The 23,236-nt window shown below is 42.4% G+C and overlaps 1 protein-coding gene across 5 annotated transcripts in view; it reads left to right on the top strand.

Annotated features, from left to right (window-relative positions):
* Window positions 1-23,236, top strand: part of STAU1 (staufen double-stranded RNA binding protein 1) — a 52,771-nt gene that overhangs the window by 12,276 nt on the left and 17,259 nt on the right. For 3 of the 5 annotated variants that reach the window (XM_073309472.1, XM_073309476.1, XM_073309471.1), the window contains exons 3-7: window positions 5,609-5,885; window positions 7,697-7,821; window positions 12,110-12,323; window positions 19,820-19,958; window positions 20,715-20,880. In XM_073309472.1, coding sequence (XP_073165573.1) covers window positions 5,693-5,885; window positions 7,697-7,821; window positions 12,110-12,323; window positions 19,820-19,958; window positions 20,715-20,880 — 837 coding nt within the window. In that variant the 5' untranslated portion in view covers window positions 5,609-5,692. The remainder of the gene's footprint in view (window positions 1-5,608; window positions 5,886-7,696; window positions 7,822-12,109; window positions 12,324-19,819; window positions 19,959-20,714; window positions 20,881-23,236) is intronic. The other 2 variants (XM_073309474.1, XM_073309473.1) reach the window with 1 other exon arrangement.

The following is a 23,236-nucleotide window of genomic DNA, read 5'->3' as shown; positions in this document are numbered from 1 at the left end:
GTTGGCATAATTTATGTCACTCATGGTAGTGAAAACATGTCTCGAGTGTAGACATAGCCTTAGTTAGCAGTTTCCCACAGGAATTAATTTTTTTTCTATTTTCTGCACTGCTGATAGCTTGATTCAAAGTACAATTTAATGTTTGTTTTGTAGCCTGAGATTCCCTCTTCCTATTTGGTACCACAGTAGTGGACTTCAGCTGAAAAATAGTGTACTGGTTTATACATATGGGAGCTGTGGGCAGAGTTTTCAGTGCACTTTAGAGCTTGGTTTCTACTTTAGGCTTTTCAGAAAAGCGGTGTAAATTATGTTGTTTTAAGAGGCATATTACTTCAGACAGACCAAAGGAAGAGAAGATTCAATAATTTCTTCTATTTGTAAGATGTTACTCTTCAGTTGAGTTGAGCATGGGACCTCATTTCACTTGGCCTATTTTTTTCATTTAAAGTCAAGACTTTTTCAGTGCTTTCAGACACACTCTTTGTGAGTAGATGTAAGGGTTATAATGCCATTACTGTGGAGCCACCTTCTGAATTTACTGCATCTTACCTTCTCTCAACTTCCAGGTCCTTCTTTATAAACATGGACAAGTTATTCACTACAATTATGGTGTATCAATTGTGAAAATTTTATAAGTTTGATAGGCAAATACAGAACTTGCTCTCATATTTAAGACCATTTGCTGCATTTATGAAAAACTAGTTTGTCTGAACTAATTTTCTCTTCTGTGAGCTAAAGCATTTAGAATGAATCACTCATGGCATTTTAGAGTTTATACTGGCAACTTTTAAAGTGAGGTTGAATTAGCAGGAAAATCTTTCTTTAAACCTCAGAACATAATGGGGGAGAAGTGCACTTCAGAGATTCAGAACTCAAACTGCTTTGAATATTTGTAAAGTGCCATAAGGTCCCTGTTGTGCTTGCTAGTATTTTTATCTTTAAAATAATGGAAATGGGAACCTTTTAATCCTTCACTATCTATATATCTGCAAATATTAAAAAAAAGTAACTGTGTACTACTACAAAACAAGGTGAAAATATGCAAGCAAGTAATTTGTATCAGACACAATCAATCTTGTACAAAATCCTCAGACACACATGGAGTATATAAAACATAACAAGGAAAGATAATTATTAGTCCCAGAAAGAAACTCCACACAAGCTTTAAACAACAGTATGATAAAATCTTCAAAGTTCCATTCTTGACAAATATGAAAAATATATTCACTCATTCAGGTGAGACTGTATGTTCCCACTTCAGTAAAAAATTAAGTGTGAAGAAACAAAAATCTTGATACTCATATCTGAAAAGAGGAAATTTCTTTCTTGCCAGAGTAACTTTTGCTAACATAAGGAAAGATGCTTACTTATATAAGATGTTACCCCTAGTTGTCTAAATCTAATTATTCATAATCAATTGTAGATAAAGAAACAATGACTACCTTTGTTGAGGCATGGAATCAGAATCAAGAGTATTTAAAGGGGACTTAATAGAGATGAAACAAAAAAGTTTAGGAATATGAAGAGGAGCATCAAAATCAGTGAGTTTAGTAGACCAAAAACCTTTAGTTGAGATCCATTTATCAGAAATGCTACCAAATACAAGTACTGAAACATTACATGACTTTCAGTCTACTGGATTCGCGATGGAAGTTTAAGTTTTCAAAATTATCACTTTGCCTTCTAGAAATTTCTTTCCTCAATCTTTTTTAAATTCAAACAAATCAGTGTTTGTATATTCATGAATATAAGTTCTCACTACAGGCTTATTTTTTGTCAGTGTTATCTAAAAAGGTCACTTTGGGTACGTCTACACTGCACGCTTCTTATTGCAGCATGTAGAATACATACAGTGCAAGCCCCCTCTAGTATGGGTATACATAGCAATGTAGGCAAGCACAGATACGCCTGAGCCCTGGGATATGTACCCTACACCAGGGGTTCTCAACCCATGGGCTGGGACCCAAAACTGGGTCGGCAGAATGTTTCAAATGGTTGCCTGGCAGTTGCTGTGACTCCAGTCCCATGAGGCTGGCTGGGCTCGCCTCCCTGCTCTAGACACTGCCACCTCTGGGGTCCCAACGATACTCCAGTTGAGCCCAGCTGTTATGATGAAGGGAGTCTGGGTAGGCCAAATTTGAGGGAGTAGCACTGCAATCCCGTGAGACAGGTCACAACTCCACTGTCACAAATTTGGTCCAGTCAGGGGGGCAGGACCAAACCGGAGCAGCGCTGCAACTCCAGAGGTTGCAATGCCAAGAGCAGAGAGCCAAGCCCAGCTAGCCCAACAGCACAGAAGCTACCACTGTGAAGTGAGTGCCATGTAGGACCCAACCCCTTTGGGGGGCAGGATCCGACAGAAACCACCCCAGGGCCTCCACCCACAGACTATTTACTGGGTCACAACTGCCGTAAACATTTACAAATGGGTTCTGAGCCCAAAAAGGTTGAAAACCACTGCCTTACACAGCTCTCTACATGCATGAGAAGCACCTAGGATTACCAGATAGCAAGTGTAAAAAATCGAGGTGGGGTAGGGTTGCCAGGTGTCTGGTTTTTGACCAGAACACCTAGTAGAAAAGAGACCCTGGCAGCTCCAGTCAGCACCGCTGAACAGGCTGTTAAAAGTCCGGTCGGCCGCACAGCAGGGCTAAGGCATGCTCCCTGCCTGGGCTCCATGTGGCTCCCGGAAGCAGTGGCATGTCCTCCTTCTCGCTCCTACATGTTGGGGCAGCCAGGGGGGCTCCACACACTGCCCCCGCCCCAAGCGCTGGTTCTGAAGCGCCCATTGGCCGGGAACCGTGGCAAATGGTAGGTGCTGGGGCAGTGCCTGCGGATGGTGTAGTGTGCAGAGCTGCCTGGCTGCTCCTCTGCATAGGAGCCAGAGGGAGGACATACTGCTGCTTCTGGGAGCTACCTGAGATAAGCCTAGCCTGCACCCCGACCCACTCCCGCTTGGAGCCCTCACCCTCCCGCACCTGAACCCCCTGCCCCAGCCCTGATCCCTCACCCACCTTCTGAACCCCTCAGTCCCAGCCCAGAGCACCTGCCTGCACCCCAAGTGCCTCATCCCCAGCCCCGCCCCAGAGCCTGCACTCCCAGCCGGAGATCTCATGAACCCCAATCCCATGCCCTAGCCCAGAGCCTCCTCCTGCACTCCAAACACCTCAGCCCAGACCCCCATTCTGCACCCTGAATCCCTCATTCCTGGCCCCAGCCAGAGCCCTCATGCCTCCTATGGCCCTTCCCCAGCCCGGTGCTCCCTCCTGCACCATGAACCCCTCATTTCTGGCCTACCCCGGAACCTGTGCCCTCAGCCCAGAGTCTTCTCCCATACTCTGAATCCCTCAGCTCCACCTCCCCAGCCTAGAACCCCCTCTTACACCCCAAATCCTTCATCTCTGGCCCCACGCCAGAGCCCTCACCCACTCCTGCATCCCAACCCATTACCTCCGCCCGGAGCCCCCTCTCACACCCTGAACTCCTCATTTCTGGCCACACCCCATCTGGAGCCTTCACCCGCTCCTGCATCCCTGCCCCTGCCCAGTGAAAATGAGTGAGTGAGTAAGGGTGGGGTGAGCAAATGACAGAGGGAGGAGTGATGGGGTAAGTGGGACCTAGAAGAAGGGGCGGGGCTTCGGAGGAAGGCTGGAATGGGGGCAGGGCAAGGGTGTTCGGTTTTGTGTGAGTAGAAAGTTGGGGTGTAATAGGCACCTATATAAGACAAAGCTCTGAATATCAGGACATCTGGTCACCGTAGTAGCACCTCTCCTGTCTCCACTGCTCTTTTTAGCCATGTAGTGTCTGTCCCTCTTCCCCCTCAATGCAGGGAAAGGCTCTGGCAACTCCCTGCTGCCAAAACCTTTCCCTGCTGCCTCCCCACTACCAGAGTCTTTCTCTGGCACGTTTAGCTACATGCATGCTGTGGCATGTAGCTTCTCAGACCCTACATGCCACCTCCAGTAGGTTGCAGTGTAGACATACCCTTTGAGTCATCCCCCTTTCTTTCCTACATTTGGAAGTCTCTTCACAGGCTCTGGATTTGAAGCCTGCAGAATATGTGGATAGTTGTATTGCTAGTAATAGGACCTGGGTGGATTCTGGATGAGCAATTTCATTTGTATTCTTCATCTTAAAGTAATACAGGCATAAACCTTTGCCAGCTAGCTAGATTTTTATAGAAATCTGCAGCTGGGAAGTGTGTGTGTAAAATACATTAGTAGTAAACTTGGCAGTAGAAATTTACTTTGAAAAAGTAAATTGCTGGATGGCTGGTAAATGGATATTGGCATCTGGCTCTGGCAGATATAATAATCTTCAAACTGGCAGTTTTAGTGTATATTTAAGCTGAACTGTTTGGGCATGAATGTAATGTTGCACCCATGTAAAGCAGAATGCTACTACTAGTTTAGTGGAGAAAAGTATATCATATATAGTACTTCACAATTACTCGTATAAGTTTGTCACTTGGCGGTTACTTCTAATGAAAATAGTCGTTGCTTAAGAGCACTTCTGACATTTGGCTAGAGGGCCACAAAACTGTGAACAGTGCTATCCTAATGTATGAACTGTGAATGAGGCACCTTCTAATTCAATTATATATGCATTTGGAATTTTATATCTGACATGTGTTAAACTCTCACCTTCTACTTTCCTGGTAAAGTTACTTAGATTTCTGTTAGCTACCATTCATTTTATGGTTCTTCCATAAACATTTGTGCGTAATCTGTATTGCTTTTAGACATTTTTGCTTTTGGAGACCAACCAAATATACTCTGAAGAAGGCCTGTGGAGCAGGAGTTCTCAAACTTCACTGCACCACAACCCCCTTCTGACAGAAAAGTTACAACATAACAGGAGATGGAGAAGCGCAGCCCGAGCCCTGCCGCCCCAGGTGGGGCTTGGGCTTCAGCCCTGGGTCCCAGCAAGTCTAATGCTGGCCCTGGCGACCCCATTAAAATGGGGTCCCGACCCACAGTTTGAGAACCACTGCTGTAGAGTAATGGCATGTTAACACTGAATACTGTTTCCTACACAGAAAAGGTGAACAATACTGTGAAAGCCACAGTATATCTTCTGTCCAAATCAAATATATGGTTGTGATGGCATGTACTTGCTTTGAACAACTGCTCTTCTTAAAAGACCACATTATTGCTTATCTTTTAGAGCTATAAACTAATTCCAAAGCTGAAATGTAATATAATTTTGAAAGTTGTTCTGTTTTGTATACTAACAACAACTCGGGTAACTGGATTTACTTTGAAAGTGGATTCAACAATGATGCAGAAAAGAGATGGGCAGTTAGGTAGTAATAAATGAGCAAGAATAAATTAAACCTAGTGTACTTTTCTGTTTTGTAAATTGAACCAGTGTGAAGCTTATGCACTTTGAAATATTTTGTTAAAATCGTTGGGATGCAGGAGAGGTTTTTGTGCACAAAATGGAAACAATGGGGTGCTTGAAGAACATTTGGACTCTTTTTTAATAATAGAGAAATCTAATGCTTTCCAGTTACTGTTATACATACTGATGTTCCAATCATGTTTGTGAATTATTGGAACTTAAATATTTGGTATAATCTTTTTTTCTTCTTCCTTACAACTTTTAGGTAGACCATTAGGCTCCATCGCACTGAATTAACCTGCATTCAAAGCTGTCTACCTGCAGTAATTCGCTTTGGTTGCAAGTGAACATGTCTCAAGTTCAAATTCAGAATCCATCTGCTGCTCTCTCAGGGAGCCAAATCTTGAATAAGAACCAGTCTCTTTCTCAGCCTTTGAGTATTCCTTCTACCACTAGTTCTCTGCCCTCTGAAAATGCAGGTAGACCTCTTCAAAACTCTGCTTTACCTTCTGCATCTGTTACATCCACCAGTGCAGCTGCAGGTAAGCTATATGTTAATGAATGTCTGTATTTCTCAGCCTTGTACTGTGGTCTGATACAGCAGGTTGCAGACATATAGGAACTGTTTTACAAACGTTACTCTAAAAACTGTGTTCACCACCTGAGTTGGCTTCCATGTTTTATCCCTGTTTTAAGATCATAGTTTTAAGTGAAATTGTTTTAAACAGATCTAAAAATAGCTTTCAAAAGTTTTGAGAGAATGAATTAAAAATATCTATTTAAAATTATAACTGGATGATTTTGTTGAAGGAATTGACAGCAACATTTTAATCAGTGTTCTTTACAATTTTTTTTTAAATACAATATTTTAAACTGACTGCATGTCTTCCATTCACATATAACAGCAGGAGGATTGGTGTGTGAGCAAAGCCCTGGACCTTAGACCATCCCTGACAGGTGTTTGTTTAACCTGTTCTTAAAGACCTCCAGTAATGAGAATTCTACATCTCCCCCCCGCCCCCCCGAAAGACTATTCCAGTGTTTAACTATCCTTATTTAGAAAGGTTCTCCCCCACCCCCATATCTAACTTAAATCTCCCTTGCTGCAGATTAAGCCCATTACTTCTTGTCTACTTTCAGTAGACATAGAAAACTATTGATGACCATCCTCTTTATACATGCCCTTAACATGTTTAAAGACTGTTCTCAGGTCCCCACCTTAGTCTTCCTTTCTCAAGACTAAGCATACCCAGTTTTTTAACCTTTCCTCATAGTTCGGGTTTTCTAAGCCTTTGTCCACATTCTTCCTAAAATGTGGCACCCAGAATTGGATACAAACTTCTGGCTGAGGCCCCACCAGTGCTGAGTAGAGTGGGACAATTACTTCCTGTGTCTTGCAAACACTTCTGTTATTACACCCCAAAATATTTGCCTTTTTTGCGACTGCATTGTATTTTAAATCATTTAATTTGTGATCCCCTATAACTCCCTGATCCTTTTCAGCAGTGTTACTGCCTACCCAGTTATTCCCCATTTTGTAATTGTGCGTTTGATTTTTTTTTTCCTTCCTAAATGGAGTACTTTGTATTTGGATAATGAATAGCATAATCAAACTTTTTCAAAAAGGGGAGATACTTAACAAGGGTTTTCCTGGGAAAGTAGGAACAGACCTGAAGTGGAAAGGATGATATGGCTAGGAAACTAAATGCTAGACAACTTGTCCTAATTTGGTTTAAATACATAGCATATGTAGGTTAAAATTAATGTAGAGTTTGCGTGGAGGAAAAATGAATGAATACAAACCAGAATAACATAGTAAAATAGATTCCCAAGGAAAGAAACCGAAAAGCCCAGAAATAAGAACTGACCCTTCTGGAATTGTCAAAACAAATGAACATTATGATGCACAGTTAGATAACATCTAATGTATATTGCGTAGGTCAGACTTGAGGCCTCAGCCTCCTAAGCGTTAAACCAGATCAACATGTACCTGGATAGATGTCTGAAAGCAAATTGCCATTTGATCCTTCCTCTTAGTTTCTGTCACAATTATGGCATTTGCTCTTGAATGCATTCCATTTAAATGCTTTCCATTCAACACACTATGGTTAGAGATCTCCACATCCACAGGTCCACTGGTTTGAGACATGGTTAGAGGTCTCTATCCCAGCAAATAACTCTGACAGTAAAGTAGCATGTTCCCCCTGAACCAGCATGGATTGCAAGCGTCTATCAGTACTTCCATAAAGATACAGAAAATTAATTGTTGAATCTTTTGTAACTTTTTAAATTCTGGACTTTCTGTAGTCTTAATTATGATCTAATAATTTGTGATTTTTGCCTCATCATTCAGCTCCTTCTAACATGGCAAACCCCAAAGAGAAAACCCCAATGTGTCTTGTGAATGAGTTAGCCCGTTTCAACAAGATTCAGCCTGAGTATAAGCTTTTGAGCGAGCAAGGTCCAGCTCACTCTAAGGTAAATATTGCTCATATCAGTTATGCATTTATATTGACAAATAACTTTGTGAGTGGAAAGGCAAAATGTCTAGCTCTTGTGCAAAATAATCTACTGTAGTAGAGTAATGGGTGGTTTAATGGAACACTGAAAACAATTTAAAGCCTTAAGTGGTTTCCAATTGCAGTCCAGCTTTTTTAGTACAGCCGCATTGGGTATGCTGAAGCATATTACGGTTGAACTGGGGATGTTATCCCATGGGTTAAAACTTCTCCTCCAATGCTCATTAATTGTTTTTAAAGCTGCTTATTGTAGTTGTTGCAGGAGATGCATAACATATTGTTTGAGACTTGCCCTTAACTGTACACTACTTACTTTTTTCCATTGTCTGCATTGTGGTCATGGCCTTAACATACAGTGTTCAATGGAGTATGTTTTAGCAATCAGTTTCTATTATAATAACCAACTTTGAATTGTTACAAATGTGTTTTATGCTGAAATTTCCCATGCTCTCCCTGCTTGACAGTGATTTTATTTTAAAGTTTGACCTAAATTCCATTCCCCAAAAAACTGTACCTTCAGATGCAGTAAAGATGGCTGAGATTTGTTGTGTCCTCCCCCCTGCCCCCTTAATGAGAACTCAAGCACATTTGTTTGTGGTATGGGAATAGTAAGTTAATAGAAAAATCACTTCTGGGAATACTCAGTTGGCTACTTAAAATTTAAGAAGTAAAGACAGTCCCTTTCCCCTTGTACATAACTGCACGCTTTCATTGACCAGATTGTGCTACTCCTGCTGGAACGGTTTCGTCTGGGAGAATCTTTTCAAAACTTCCCAGAAAATTAGAATTGGAGAGAATCATGGGGTCCCTAGAATTTTTGCTGCATTCTGCAAAGTGTCCATATTCATTTAAAGTAGTGCATTTCCAGTGCTTGCTTTCACAGATCACTTCACCTTTATCACAGGCAATGCAGTGCATTAGAAGTGCTGTAAGAGCTTTTAATAGTCTATTCTCAAGCATTAAACAGTCTGAAATAATGCCTAAAGCAGAGGTGGGCAAACTACGGCCCACGGGCCACATCCGGCCCATGGGACCGTCCTGCCCAGTCCCTGAGCTCCTAGCCCCGGAAGCTAGCCCCCGACCCCTTCCCCGCAGCCTTACCTTGCCGCAGCACCGGCGCAATGCTCTGGGCGGCATGGCTGCAGAGCCCAGCCTGACCCAGTGGTCTGTGTGCGCTGCTGCCTGTCCTGGAGTCAGAGGGTGGAAGAGGGTGGGATATTTCCCAGGGAATGCCTGGCTGCTAAATGATGAACTAGCACTCAGCTGAACCCTCAAGGGTTAACACGTTGTTGTTAATGTATCCTCACACTCTGCAAGGCAGCATGAAAGGAGGGAGAGGAGACAGCATGGCAGAGAGAGACACCCTGTGTGTGTGTGAGATGTGCATTGCCCCTTTAAGTAGGATGACGCCACTCTTAAGTACACTGCCTTTTTAAGTAGATCAGCAAGTTGAGACAGCAGCTGCTGCCAGCAAGCTCCCTCCATCCTGATCCCTGTTGTGTCCCACACACACTTTGCTCTGTGGAGGTGGGGTACAGTAGCGGGGGGAAGGGGGACACCCTGACATTTGCACCCATCTTCTCTCCTCCTCCTCCTCCCTTCCCACCCCCACCCCGCACAGCAAGCAGGAGGCTCCTGGGAGCAACTCCAAAGCAGAGGGCAGGAGCAGCACATGGCAGTGGGGGGAGGGACAGCTGAACTGCTGGCAATTGATAGCCTGCTGGGTGGCTGCCACATAGGGAATTTAGGGGAGTGGGGAGCTGATGGGGGTGCTGCCGGTACACCCAGGTTACAAGCCCCCACCAGCTAGCTTCAGTGGGCTTTTCTTTCTGCAAGCAGTGGACAAAGCAGGGAGCTGCCAAACAACATTTTAAGGTAGCATTGCAGAACTTTAAACTAGCGTGTTCTCTAATTGATCAGCAACGTTTTTAACTGGGAGGATGTTAAGAGAGGAATTACTGTACCCTATTGTAGCTGACAGTGAAGTGCAATTTACTAGAATCCTGCTTTCTAGATAGTTGAGAGCAAGATTTTAGTAAATTTCACTTAACTGCAAACACACAATACAGTGGAATCTCATAGGGCATTAATCCACTTTGAAATAAATTACTTTACTATTCTAGTCTTCAGTGCCTTATGGAATTAGTGGTGCTCATGGTTTAAAAATATTACATTGCATGGACCCATTTGTGTACTTTCTGTGCCATAATATTCCACTGAAATTTTGGCAGGTTGTAGTAAATACTTCGTTTCTTGAGTGTCTGCTGTTAGCATTCAAATGCCTACCTTAAAAGGCTGTAGCAAATATACAGGAGGCTTCTGATGATGGAAAAGGAGTTGGAATATTAAACTTTTTTCTTTAGTAAAGCTCTGCATTTTGTGGATCCTGAGGCTAAGACCTACAGGGAAAATCTGGTGAAATGTTTTTATCTGTTTAAGTTGCTTTAGGCAAGAGGTCTGTGCTGTAGTAGTAATTATGAATGTCCCATGCACACGAGAACAGTCATTTTCAACTTGTGGTCCACAGACCCCTAGGTGGTCTGCAAACTGCCTTAAGATTTCCAAAGGGGTCTGCATCTCTATTTGAAATTTTTTAAGAATCTGCAAAAGAAAATAGGTTGGAAACCACTGCCCTAGGAGAATATGCTTAGGTGTGATTGTTTTTAAAACATATTAAATTGATTTTGCTCCAAGATCAACACAATTCCATTAATTTTTATCTAGTGTCTTAAGCCAAAGATTCCATGTGCAAAGCAGGAAAGGGTTACATTTTTTAAAAATAAGTATTTGGGAAGAATAATCAAGGCATATACTCATTTGCATTGTTACTCCGATCAAAATTAAACTTAACCTGCTTTGGATTTGATTCACTTGTGGAAAATTAGGCTAATAGATCTGTCCTTACCCCACTTTACTTATAGTGATGTATTACAAAGTTTCTGTAGTTGTTACACTTGTGTAAAATAACTGTTTATCACCATATGGGGCTGAAAAACTATGCATCTATGACAGTGATTCCCCAAACCTTTTCTGTTCCCTTTCCCTTCCCCCCACATTACCCATAATGGAACTTGTCCACCTGGGGCTGTAGCCGGGAGCTGAGGCCGGAGCTGAGACTGGGTGGTGCACTTCCCCCTTCCTCCCATGTGACACCCCCCAAACGTTCCTCCATGTCCCCCTTTGGGGGGCATGCCCCACACTTTGGGAACCACTGACCTATGACAATGTAAGAACTGTTATTCCTTAGTGCCTTACATATTTTTGTTCTGACCTCTGAAAAATATAACCCAAATTGAAAGCCTAAAGTAACAAGTGAATGACTTATGTCAGAGGTTCCCAAATTTTTGTTACTGCATACCCCCTTCCAAATCCCCCAGCTGCCCGTGTACCCCACCCATCTCATCACTGATACTTTGTTCTTCCTAACACTATCTGTCTTTAGCCATCTGTCCATATTTCAGTTATGTACAGATATAGTTAGTGTGACACATACAGCTGAAAAAAAAACCAACCCTGACTAAGTTCAGAGCTCAGTTAGACTAGGCAGTTGCTGGGCAACTGAGCCCACACTGTACAGTGATTGGAGGTGAGGGTTCTGTATGTCAGTATCTCTGTGTTCTTATTGGTACATTTTGAAGTCGATTAACTACCATGTTTTATATAACAAATTCCCACACAGTTTTAAAGTTTCGTTTGAGTAGCCTATTATGAACATGCAATAAATAAAATCCACCATTACACAATTTTTCCTGCGTTCCCCCAGAGATGTTTCGCGTACCCCCAGGGTACAGGTAGCGCACTTTGGGAATCCCTGACTTATGCAATATAAAATGTAATTCTACATAAGCAGTCTGCATTTTGAGAAGATTTAGGAGAATCATATTGGCATTATAAACATTAAAATCATACAATAAATTTCTCACAGTAACAGCCCTTTGTGTAGCCATTACCGGTCTACCTACATCTGTGCACATCCTTCAGTTCAGACTCCCCAAATGTCTTGCAGTGGGGAGCTGTGTGGTTAGTACTGTTATAACAGTTTTTGTTAATCCCTGCATTCAGTAGCCCAGGAAACCAAAAGTGTAACTTCAGCTACCGTGTTGAGAAGGCTTTATTTAAATTGTGCTTAGTAGTAAATAACCTTTCTGATTGTAGCAGAAGGCATATTAAACACATAAGAGGTCCTAACAAAAAATGCGAAATGGTGGTGTCACTTATAATAAAGAACTTGGACTTCTTGTTTGTAGGTGTTTACAGTGCAGCTGACTCTTGGGGACCAGCACTGGGAAGCTGAAGGAACTAGTATTAAAAAAGCTCAACATGCGGCAGCTGCCAAAGCTTTGGAAGGGACAAAATTTCCTAAACCTACAGCTCGCCCGTCTCGTAGTGAAGGAAAGAATCCAGGTATTTTCCAGGACAGGCTCTTTAAAAATGTGTATAGGATACCCACATCTGAACTTGGTATGTATAAGTTGCTTAAGATTGTGCTTACTTGGTGATCTTGAAGTGACATTCTGTACAGTCAGTGGCAACTGTCAAAATACGTGAGATCTTCATCTTAATCTAAAGGTCACCTATCTGCAATGTGGAATTGTTCAAATGCCTCTGACCACCAGAGAATATTTTGAAGTGTCATTTTTTCCCTACACCTAGATATGCATTGTAGTAAGTTTTTAAAGAAACTTCAGTTTCAATTTTACTGTTTGTATTTTGCCATCTAACACTTCAGTTAGACTATCCTTGTAAAGATTGACTTGCCCATGGATAGAATTTTTTTTTACTGTAATTGAATTATGGTGAGGGTAGATAATAAGACTTTTTGCTTGGGCAATTCTGAAAACCTGAAGCTGCAAAAATCAGTGTTTTACTTTGGTTTCTACTGACATTTTCTATTGGGTACATTTTGAAGGATTTTATGAGAACTTCCAAATATAATCAAAATACATGCATAAAATTTGTAGTACTGAATGTAAAATTATTGTAGTTGGCATTTCAGTTAAAAGGTTTCTAATTGCTAAGTCAGCATTTAAGTGGGACCTGTGTGTTGAAAATAAAAATGTTCTGATTTCACTCAGCTTCTGTAGTAAGAACTTTTTGTAATTGGTAAAGTGAAATCTGAATAATCTTATCTTTCTTTTACTGCATGCTCTTGACTTAGCTTTATTTTCTGTATATTTTGTATCCAAGACTTTCCAGTCAGATCATAGAATCATAGAATATCAGGGTTGGAAGGGACCTCAGAAATCATCTAGTCCAACCCCCTGCTCAAAGCAGGACCAATCCCTAATTTTTGCCCCATCCCTAAATGGCCCCCTCAAGGATTGAACTCTCAACCCTGGGTTTAGCAGGCCAATGCTCAAACCACTGAGCTATCCCTCCCCCCCACAGTACATTAGTATAACATCTTGGTAATTAACCAACAACATCAACAAAATTAGTACAGATTTTAAAACCACAATACGAAAGATAAAAAACATTCAACCCTTCTCCTAAATCACACTTTTAAGATACACTATAAAACAATTAGAGCCCTGCGTGGATACAAAATTTATATCTGTGGATATAAAGCAGATATCAGCGGAGCTGCAGTGCTGTATCAGGAACCGCAGCGGCCTCAGCATGTTGGACCGTCGCTCGCAGGAGCCAGCCCCCAGCCCGGGCAGCTCCTCTGGCATGGCTCTTCTGCCCCCAGCCCTGCCCACTGGGGCAGGCACCAGGCTCACCAGCAGCTGTCCCTGGTCATGCTGGAGACGCACACTGCTGCACGGAAGGGACTCCTGCCTGGGAGCATGCGAGGCACTTGCGCACACCAGCATGACCAGGGACAGTTGCCAATGAGCCTGCTGGCTGCCCCGGTGGGCAGAGCTTGAGGCGGTACAGCCATTCTGGACGAGCTGCCCAGGCGGGGTGCTGGCTCCTGCGAGTGATGGCCCAACATGCAGCTGTTGTTGCCGCTGCCATTCCTGGTACACCACTGGAGCTCTGCAGATATTCACATCTGTGGATATAAATTTTATATCTGCGCAGGGCTCTACAAACTATAATGAAATGATAAAAAATCATGAATAAGTTGAGCCATTTAGCCCATAAAGAAGATGAATTTCACTCAGCTCTTTCCTTGTATTTGCCACTGCCTAAGCAAATAGGGCAACTGCTCATATAACCAACACATTATTGCTACATAATAAATATTCTTCTTAGAGTGTTTGTCCCTCTGTGTATTTCACTGTGGCTACACATGTGCCCGGGACCAGAGAATTTTGAAAACAATGTCAAGTAATCCACATGTGCTTCCTTGCCTATCCCATGCCTTTGACTGAAGAGATAAAGGGTGCAGTGGACTCTCTGCCTCTGTAGTTCCTTCTAACCTTGTATGGTCCAGGTCAGTGTCCAAAGCTTTGGTTTATCCTTAATCTGTGAATATGTATCTGTAAATCATTAAAAAAGTTTATAGAGTTTTATCTGATAATTTTAATGTTAGCCTCCCTGACATGGGGAGCCCTCCCATACCCTGTTTTGGGTACTGGACTATGTGCAGGACTCCAGCTTCAAAATTTGTGCTTCCTGCCCACGCTGCTTCTTGGTCAGCGATGACCACCAACGCTGCTTGTATTGCCTTGTGGGAACCCTCATTGCAGCAAGGTGTAGTATCTGCCATTCATTTCCCAGTTGTATCCGGGAAGAGCGTCAATTTTGCCTTAAGAAGCACCTCATGGAGAGGGCCCAAAGACCGCAATTGGACCCAGGCCAGCAAACCCGGTTGAGCAAAGAATGTGCCTCCTGCCACAAGGTCTAGCTCAGGAGTGAGGGAGTTTACCCCTACAGATCCGTCATCAGGGTCTGATTGGGAGAGCAGGGAGCGTTCTCAAAAGCATGAAACTAAATCCTTCTGAGTGGATTTGGAGGCAAAGTAGGATTCTGCCTAAACCGAGGAAGTGTCTAAGATCAGCCCAAGAGAAGTTAGTACATCCTAAGTCTCAGGGGCAGTCCAAGGCTCCATTGGCACCAGATTGCGGTTCGGCAGCAATGGTGCCTCCAGTATTGCCCAGCACAAACCTGGGGTCTGCTGGCACTGATGAAGAGCAATCACTGAGACCCTTGGCTAGCCGTGGTACTGAGTTTGTCTTCCATGGCCGTAGCACAAACTATCCCTTTTACAGCTCTGTTGGTTTGAGTGGACAGGACCCCTCACTCCACGAAAAGCCAAGTCCTGTGCTCCTCCTGAGGACTTTGCTCTCCCAGATCTGATGTCTCCTACTCTGTCAAGTTCCTCTTTCTCAAGAAAGATCCTAATTCCATTCAAGAGCCAATTTTTGGGAGGAGTCTGTCTCCCATTCCATCTTTGGGTTGTGACTTCCCTCCAGCAGCACTATAGATACCGCCAGTGGATCTAGAATTGGCTTTCTCTTCTTCGGGAGATTCTGAACTGCATGATGAAGTGCTATTTCATCCTCCAAAGCTTCTTCCCAGACCCAAGGCCTAGACCAGCTTGGGATCAGCCTGCACCTCATCACCTGCCTTTGAGCCATTGTTAGTCTATGCCATGGGGACCTCCGCAACCCCCATTCAATCTACCTGTTGGCCGTAGTGGCGGGTTTGGACTTGTACCATCCTGCAGAGTTGGTTCCTTCTGCTAAGGAGTGGTCTCATCCCTCCCCTCTGAGGGGGCAACTGGAGTTGCCTCCTGATCCAATTGAAGAGGAATAGTACATGCCTGATCCAGCAGTTCTGCCGGAATCAATAAGGTTGTATCTTTGTCCCCAGATGAGGCTGTGGCTCTGTCTCCATCCTGCTCTTCAATCAGTGATAGATGCAGCTGATAAATCTTCAAGGGCAATGGCTACTGCCATTGAAATGAATAAGGAATCATAGCTTCATGCGTCGGGGTTTCCCCAGAGAGGTTTAGAACACCATTGAGGAACTGCCCTATGGTGAAACTCATGAACTTAACCAGAAGATGGATGAGAAGGATTCCAGGGCCACCCTCTGCTCCCTGGGAATATATACTCCTGTCCCAAAATGAAAATTTCATAGGCAGTTATACAAATCTAGACTGATGGCTCAACAGTTCTGCCACCAGTGACCTTATGAGCCATTCCATAAGAGGCAGTGGGTTCCAAAGCCCTACTTCCCCACGCCTTCCTCAGCAGGTTCTTCCTCCCAATTCTAGCCCTTTGAGTGTTTTTGATGGCCGCTCAAGAGCTGCAAACCATTAAATCCAACACCTGCTAATCTCCATGTATTCTTTGGGAGTTCTCTTTTTCCACACCTGGAGTGCAATAACAAACTGAGTGCTGAATGTCATCCATTCTGGCTGTATGATAGTTTGTGTCTACCTTGTGCACCCCATTTCCCTATCTCTTTTCAGAAGCCTTGTCATGAGAAGATTCTCAAACAAGCAGTAGAATCCATCTTAGAGTGAAGAGTGATAGAGCAGGTTCCTCTTCAGTACCACATTTTTACTGGATGTATTTCCTAGTACCCAAAAAGAAGAGTGATTGGAGACCCATTCTGGATCTTTGCCATCTCAACAGTTTTATTTGCAGATTCAAGAATCCATGGTCACGTTGTCATCTATAATCCCATCCCTGGAACAGAGAATATGGCTTTCAGCTCTTGATATGAAGGATGCCTACTTTCACATAGACATCTACCCTGCTCAAATGTTTTCTCAGATTTACGGTGGGCTTTGACCACTTTCATTATGAAGTACTCCCTTTTGGCATTGCTTCCGCCCCCAGGGCCTTCATCAGGGTATTCTCTGTAGTGGCAACCTATATAGAGACACAGCCTATATACCAAAAAGCCTGTGCATCGACTTTGGAAATGCTGCAACTCCTCTCCTCATTGGGGCTCAGTGTAAACTTTAGCCTTTATTGGTGCATCCTTAAATTGGATCATGGCAAGGACTTACCTGCAGATGGACAGGTTTCAGGCTTGGCTTCAAACAATGTACTCATCAAACCACCAATCTCAGTGCTATAGTGAGTGTTCCTACCAAAATAATATCATCCCTGCAATGGTGGAAGAATCCCCTTCAGGTATGTTTGGGTATTTCCTTTCTTGCCTCCCCTCCAAACAAGGGCGATCATTACAAATGTCTCCCTGTTGGGTTGAGGAGTTCACGTGGACAACTGTACAGTGCAGAGCACCTGGACATCTCAAGTGTCCAGGATGCACATCAAAGTTCTGGAATTGTGAGCAGTTTGAAAGACTTGTGAAGCCTTTCTCCCATTCATTCAAGGTCACCATGTCCTCAGTGTAGGACAACATTATGACTGTCTTGCATCAACAAATGTGGGGAGGAAAATCTGTCCACCTGCATGCAGAACTGGTTAGTTTGTACAACTGGTGCATCAGCAGTCAGATCACCCTGTGGGCAGTCTACCCTCTGGGAAATCAGAACATGCTAGAGGACTCTTTCAGCAGACATTTTGCTGTTAGCCACAAGTTGGTGCTACACAACTGTGTGGTGAACCATATCTTTGCTCTCTATGGGACCCCCCACTAGGGACCTGTCTGCCTACCAAATTAACAGGAAGTACGAAATATACTGCTCCAGAAGCCTAGGTTGCCACTCATAGGGTGACACTTTACTTCTTCCATGGTCAGACCACCTGAACTATGCCTTCCCTCCACTACCACTTCTACTTCCGGTCTTACAGGAGATTTGGCAGGACAGGGCATGAGTCATCCTCATTGCCCACAACTGGCCGAGATGGTTTTGGTTTACGAACCTCTGTGCATGTCATCTTGGGCACTGATCATTATTACGATATTTTCCAATCTCCTGACCAAGCATCCCAACCCCTGTCCACTTCACCTCAGGGTGTGGTTTTTGGATGGGCATCATCCATAGAATGATCATGTTCTGGAGAAGTACAGAGCTTCTTTTCTAATAGTAGAAAGGAGTTCACTAGAAAATGTCATCTAGCCAAGTGGAGGTGTTTTTCTGTCTTATGTGTACCTCAGAAGCAGTGGCTGTTCCTCTTATCTTTGACTATATTCTTTCCTTAAAGACACCAGATTTGTCTATTAGCTCCTTCTGGGTCCAGTTGGCAGCAGTCAGTGCATACCATCCACCTTCACAGTGTTACTCGATCATCATGCATCCACTGACTAGCAAACTCTGGAAAGGCATAGTTAGAATCAGTCTGTCTCTGTCTTCCTGAGAACCCTTGTAACATTTTGTGAACAAGTTTGGGAACCACTGAGGTAGCAGATTTGAAGGCACGGGAGAGCGAGAGAGAGAAAATAGCTTGCTTAATCAGATTTAAATCTTGTTCTTTTGTTACTCAAACCATTAGTTTCTTGTTTCCAGGTCTCTCCTATCCATGAAGGTTGCATTCCTGGTAGCCATCACTTCACCCAAGAGGGTTGGTGAATTTGGAGCCCTGATGGCAGAGCCCCTTATGCTATGTTTCATAGGGACAAGTTTCATTACCTTTATGTCCTAAATTAATCCCCAGAGTAGCTTGAGTTTCCCCTGAGCCAGTCAATTCATTTACTTGTATTCTTTCCAAAACTTCACGCATCCTTAGAAGAAAGGAGGCTCCATTCCCTTTGCATTTGGTGTGCCTTGGCCTGCAAAGGATAAAAACAGTCAGTCTCCCAGACTATTTGTCACCATAGTGGAAAGAGTTCAGGGTCAGGCTAAAGCCTGTTAAAGAATCTCTCAATGGATCTTGGGTTGTATTTTGCTCTGTCAGCTATCCTAATTTTTCTCCCTCCCTCCATGTGGTAAGGGCTCATTGCACAAGAATGCAAGTGACATCTGTGGCATCACTTCAGGAAGTACCTCTGCTTGATACCTGCAAAGCATCTACATGGAGTTCTAGCCAGACATTTGTGAGACTTTGTGCTTTGGTCCAGGACTCCTCTGATGCATCCTTGGGAATAGTACTCCTTTGTTTGGCTCTGCCATCTGCATCTTTAACCGTCTTCCTCTTGAGTACTGCATGTGAATCACCCACAGTGGAATACATGTAGGGACCAGCACTTGAAGAGAAAGTTACCTTGTAGTAATTGGAGGTTCTTTGATGTGTGGTCCCTGTCTGTATTTTATTACCATCCTCCCTCCTCTGCTTTGGATCATCTTTTCGTTCGCAATGGAGAGGGGATAACTGTCTTTACCTTTTATCTCCTTGGTTGGAGACATAAGGTGAACCAGGGCGCATGTGCGGATGAAGGGATTCTGCTTTCAAAATTCTCTGGCTCCAGACGCATGGAGTGCACACTTTCACACAGTGAAATAGAGACCACACATCTGGAAGAACATCCCGTTAGTATAAGGTAACTATCTTTTGTCTTCTAGTTTTGGCCCAGATGCTTTGTTTCATTGGGTCCAAAATTAGAGAGCCATTAATTTCTTAAATGGCAATAAAATTACAAGCTAGTGTAGCAAATCTTCAACCTGGCCAGACCCACCTGGAGGCAAACAGCTGTGCCTCTTAATGCCATTGTATGTCCCTTCCAAATAAACCAACTGCATTGTTTGGAAATGGACAACTGTAAAGGCCCTCTTTAGCTTATTGTTCATAATTTCCGAATATTTCTTTCCAGTTAAATGCCAAAGGTAAAATTATACAGCTGTTTGTTAATATAAAAGAAGGTACCTCTTGGGAAAGAAACCTTCATTTTTGTGTGGTTTCCCATAACATTTGGTAGTATTGTATAAAGGAAGTATCCTAAAAATGTATCAGAACCTAGAAAGCTCAATTGATTGCAACAAGACTTGCCAGTCCAATAGCAGTACTAGATTGCTCTGGGATCCATTTTATGTATGTGGTAAACTTTTTGTACATACTTTCACTCATACTCATTCACAAATTCACTACAGATTATTGTGATGTGTGCACCAAGAATCTAGTCCCAATCTGTCCTGGTTTGAGATTTTTACCTGATTTTACTCTGCCTTGACACTTAGACAGCTATATTCTATATTTCTATTTATCTAGATAGTGTAACCCCCACAGTGGAGCTAAATGCTCTTTGCATGAAGCTGGGAAAGAAACCTATGTACAAACCTATTGACCCTTACACAGGGATGAGATCTACCTACAACTATAATATGAGAGGTGGTGCTTATCCTCCACGGTATGTACTACAGTTTTTCAGTTTTGTAATCAGTCCCGTACTCTTTGAGTTCCTTTCTTCAATATGCATGCATTGCTGCTGCTACTTTTAAAATAATCTCTAAAAATAAAACATGCCTTAAAGGGACACTCAGCTTTAGCCAGTATATTCTTCAGGAACCACTCCTGCCCCAAGTACCTCTGCAAGTTTGTTTTTTACAATCATATTTTCTTTAAATTTTTCTCTTTATTGTGTGGAAAAAATCCAAAGCAGGGAAAGGAGCTAAACAGTGAAATTGTGCAGTTCAGAACATATTCATTGTTGTTTCACTAAATAAACTGACAAAATTTCCTCTAAGTTATAATCTTAGGTGTGAGGGAAAATAGGAAAAACATTTTTAGACATGTTTTATTCTGAAGTTGGCTGTATGCCTTTAAGTATTGACTTTGGTCTGAAATACTTGAGTATAAAAATCCATTGTTCCTTGCTTAGTCATTTGTCAAGTGTATAAAAACTTAATTTACTATGCTATCATTCTCTGTGCTTCAAAAGTATTAAAAATGTGTTTAACTTAGTGTAGATATTGTAAGTATTTAAAAAGTCCTACATTAGTCATTCAAATTGGTCAATGTATTCAAATTGGCTCTCTACTATAGGAGTTTATTGTTGAGCTTCAGTTGCTGAGAGACTCATTAATAGATGATGTTTAACCCTAAATGTTGACTTTGTAGCTTACCAGCAATTTTCAATCAGGCAAACTTGCCTTTCTAATTTTAGGTACTTTTACCCATTTCCTGTTGGACCCTTACTTTATCAAGTTGAGCTCTCTATTGGAGGACAGCAGTTTCATGGGAAAGGAAGAACAAGACAGGCTGCTAAGCATGATGCAGCTGCTAAAGCACTGAAAATTCTGCAAAATGAGCCCCTGCCTGAGAAACCAGAGGTAGGAATTAACCTGAAAATGTCTGAAATGAATTGAGGTACCTTAAAAGTGGAAATGCAGTTTTAAATATTCTTTGCTCGTTTAAAAAGAAACTGCACTTCTTGGAAGACTTAATTTTAACAGCTTAACACTTGTAGTATCTAATGGAGCCACTTATAGGACAAATAGAACTACATCTACACAATCAGGGTTTCCCTGTGTGAGGTCATATTCATTGCTTTGTGCTATCATAATTCCTGTAGCATTGTCACCAGTAGACTGATCCCTGATGGGTGATAGGCAGCAGGAACAGATAAACTGTTAATATTTAACTTACGATGGTGTGGTTGGTGCTGTACAAACCTATGGCGAGAGATCTCTCACAAGCAACTTGCAGCTTAGTTCAGACACCTCTAGTACATAGTGTCAGTATGAGTTTGACATGATGTAGGAATTTTGCCAGGAGTGTGGATAAACACTGTAGAAGTTTGAAAAGGTTTAGAAGAATGAGAGGCTATTGGAAGATAAGGAATTGTATGGAAGATGCATGAAGAGGTGCGGGTGTGTTCCTGGGGGGGTGCATTTCTAGGTATGCCTTGGGGAAAATTTGTGCGTCTGTCTTAAATGTTTATGCTTAAACTTGTATATTAAGTACCCAGAGCAACAGTGCATGCTTAACATATATTGTAAAAAAGAACAGATATGTGCAGGGCTTCAAAGGTGAGGAAGAAATGCCTTAAGCCAATTTGGATGGTGGAGAATTCAGAGTGGTTTGAACTGAGTGACATGACTAGAGATAGAGATTTTTTAGCTGTGTTTTCTGTATGGACTGGAAGCAAGAAGCTAGGGGCCGGAATGAATTAGCTTGCAATATGCAAGGCCAGAGATGACCACACATTGGTATTTCTCTAAGTCTAGTACTAAAAATCAAACCAATTTACCTGCAAATTTCTGCCTTAATAGATCGCAAACGCTAAGGTGGAACTGTTTCTGTACGTTTTTCATTAATTTTGTTTTTCACTATATTCATGAAGTGTCAACTGTTCTTTACATTCTTCATATGTATTTAATCATTTGAACACATCTAGACTACAAACTATAACATAGCTACTAATGAAATAAGTTATGGGGTATTTCTTGGATTGCCCTCCCTTGGCAGTTTAAAAAAGGAGAAAAGATAGTCCAATAAAGAAAAATTTGGTCATCTTAACAAGGAAAAGTTTGTAAAGTTTCAAAATTATGAGCAGGGAATGCTTCAATGCATCTGGAACTAGAGGTTAAAACTATTATGCTAATTAATATTTTGAAACTAAAAGGGGAAGTCACTGAAATAGCATCAGTAGAGGTGGCACTGATGAACTAATTACATTTAGGGAGTTTGAAGTTGACCGCATTCACTATTGTAGGAGTATGGGTTAAGACCTGAAATGGTCATTCTATGTCCTTTCCTTTCGGTTCTGTCACACCATGGTAGACTCAAAATGAGTGAATCTGAAATCAGAAAAGTGTTAGACCTTGATGTAAAAACCTTTTGATTACTGCTTTTTGATCTGGAAGGCCAAATGTCTTAACTACATCTTCTCCTGGGGTGCACTCCAAGAGATGAACATTCTAGCTCTAGCACTGATTCTGATGCTGCCTGAACAGCTGTCATATGCTTCAGCATGTTCCTCAATTCTATACCAGTTGTGCTATTGTGTGGACCAGAGTTTGCGAACATAAAGAGTACATACCCACATGCCTGTATGTAGTTTGGACTTTGACGGCTGGAAGCAGGCATGATGTACATAGTACTGAGAGAACCAGAAATATTGGATGTTTTTATTATGAGAAGCATGTTGAGATTTACTTACTCCCACACTAAGTATTAGTGAATGAGAGAGAGAAAGTAAAACTGTCTGAGAACAAGTGAAAATGGTAAGTATTTTGTTTACTCATATTTCACTTGGGTTGGGATGTAGGACCATAAATGGTGAGTAGTAAACTAGATTTCTAAATGCTTAATGTCTCAATCTAAGGGCATGGCTACACTGGAAACTTCAAAGCACTGTCACGGGAGCACTCCCACAGCAGCGCTTTGAAGTGCGAGTGTGGTCGCGCACAAGCACTGGGAGAGGTCTCCCAGCGCTCCTGGTAATCCACCTCCACAAGGAGATTAGCTCCAAGCGCTCTGAGCCTGTTTACACTAGCGCTTCAAAGTGCTCTGACTTGCTGTGCTCGGAGGGGTGATTTTTCACACCCCTGAGCCAGCAAGTTAGAGAACTATAAAATGTAAGTGTAGCCAAGCCCTAAGATGGTAGTAACTCAAGGAAACTGTTTTTTAATTAGAGCTATTTTTAACCTGACAAGGCCTCTTCAGGGTATATTTATTTTCCAA

This window comes from Lepidochelys kempii, chromosome 13, assembly GCF_965140265.1.
Source record: "Lepidochelys kempii isolate rLepKem1 chromosome 13, rLepKem1.hap2, whole genome shotgun sequence".
Lineage (NCBI taxonomy): Eukaryota > Metazoa > Chordata > Testudines > Cheloniidae > Lepidochelys > Lepidochelys kempii.
This window is presented reverse-complemented; position numbering and strand designations above follow the sequence as displayed.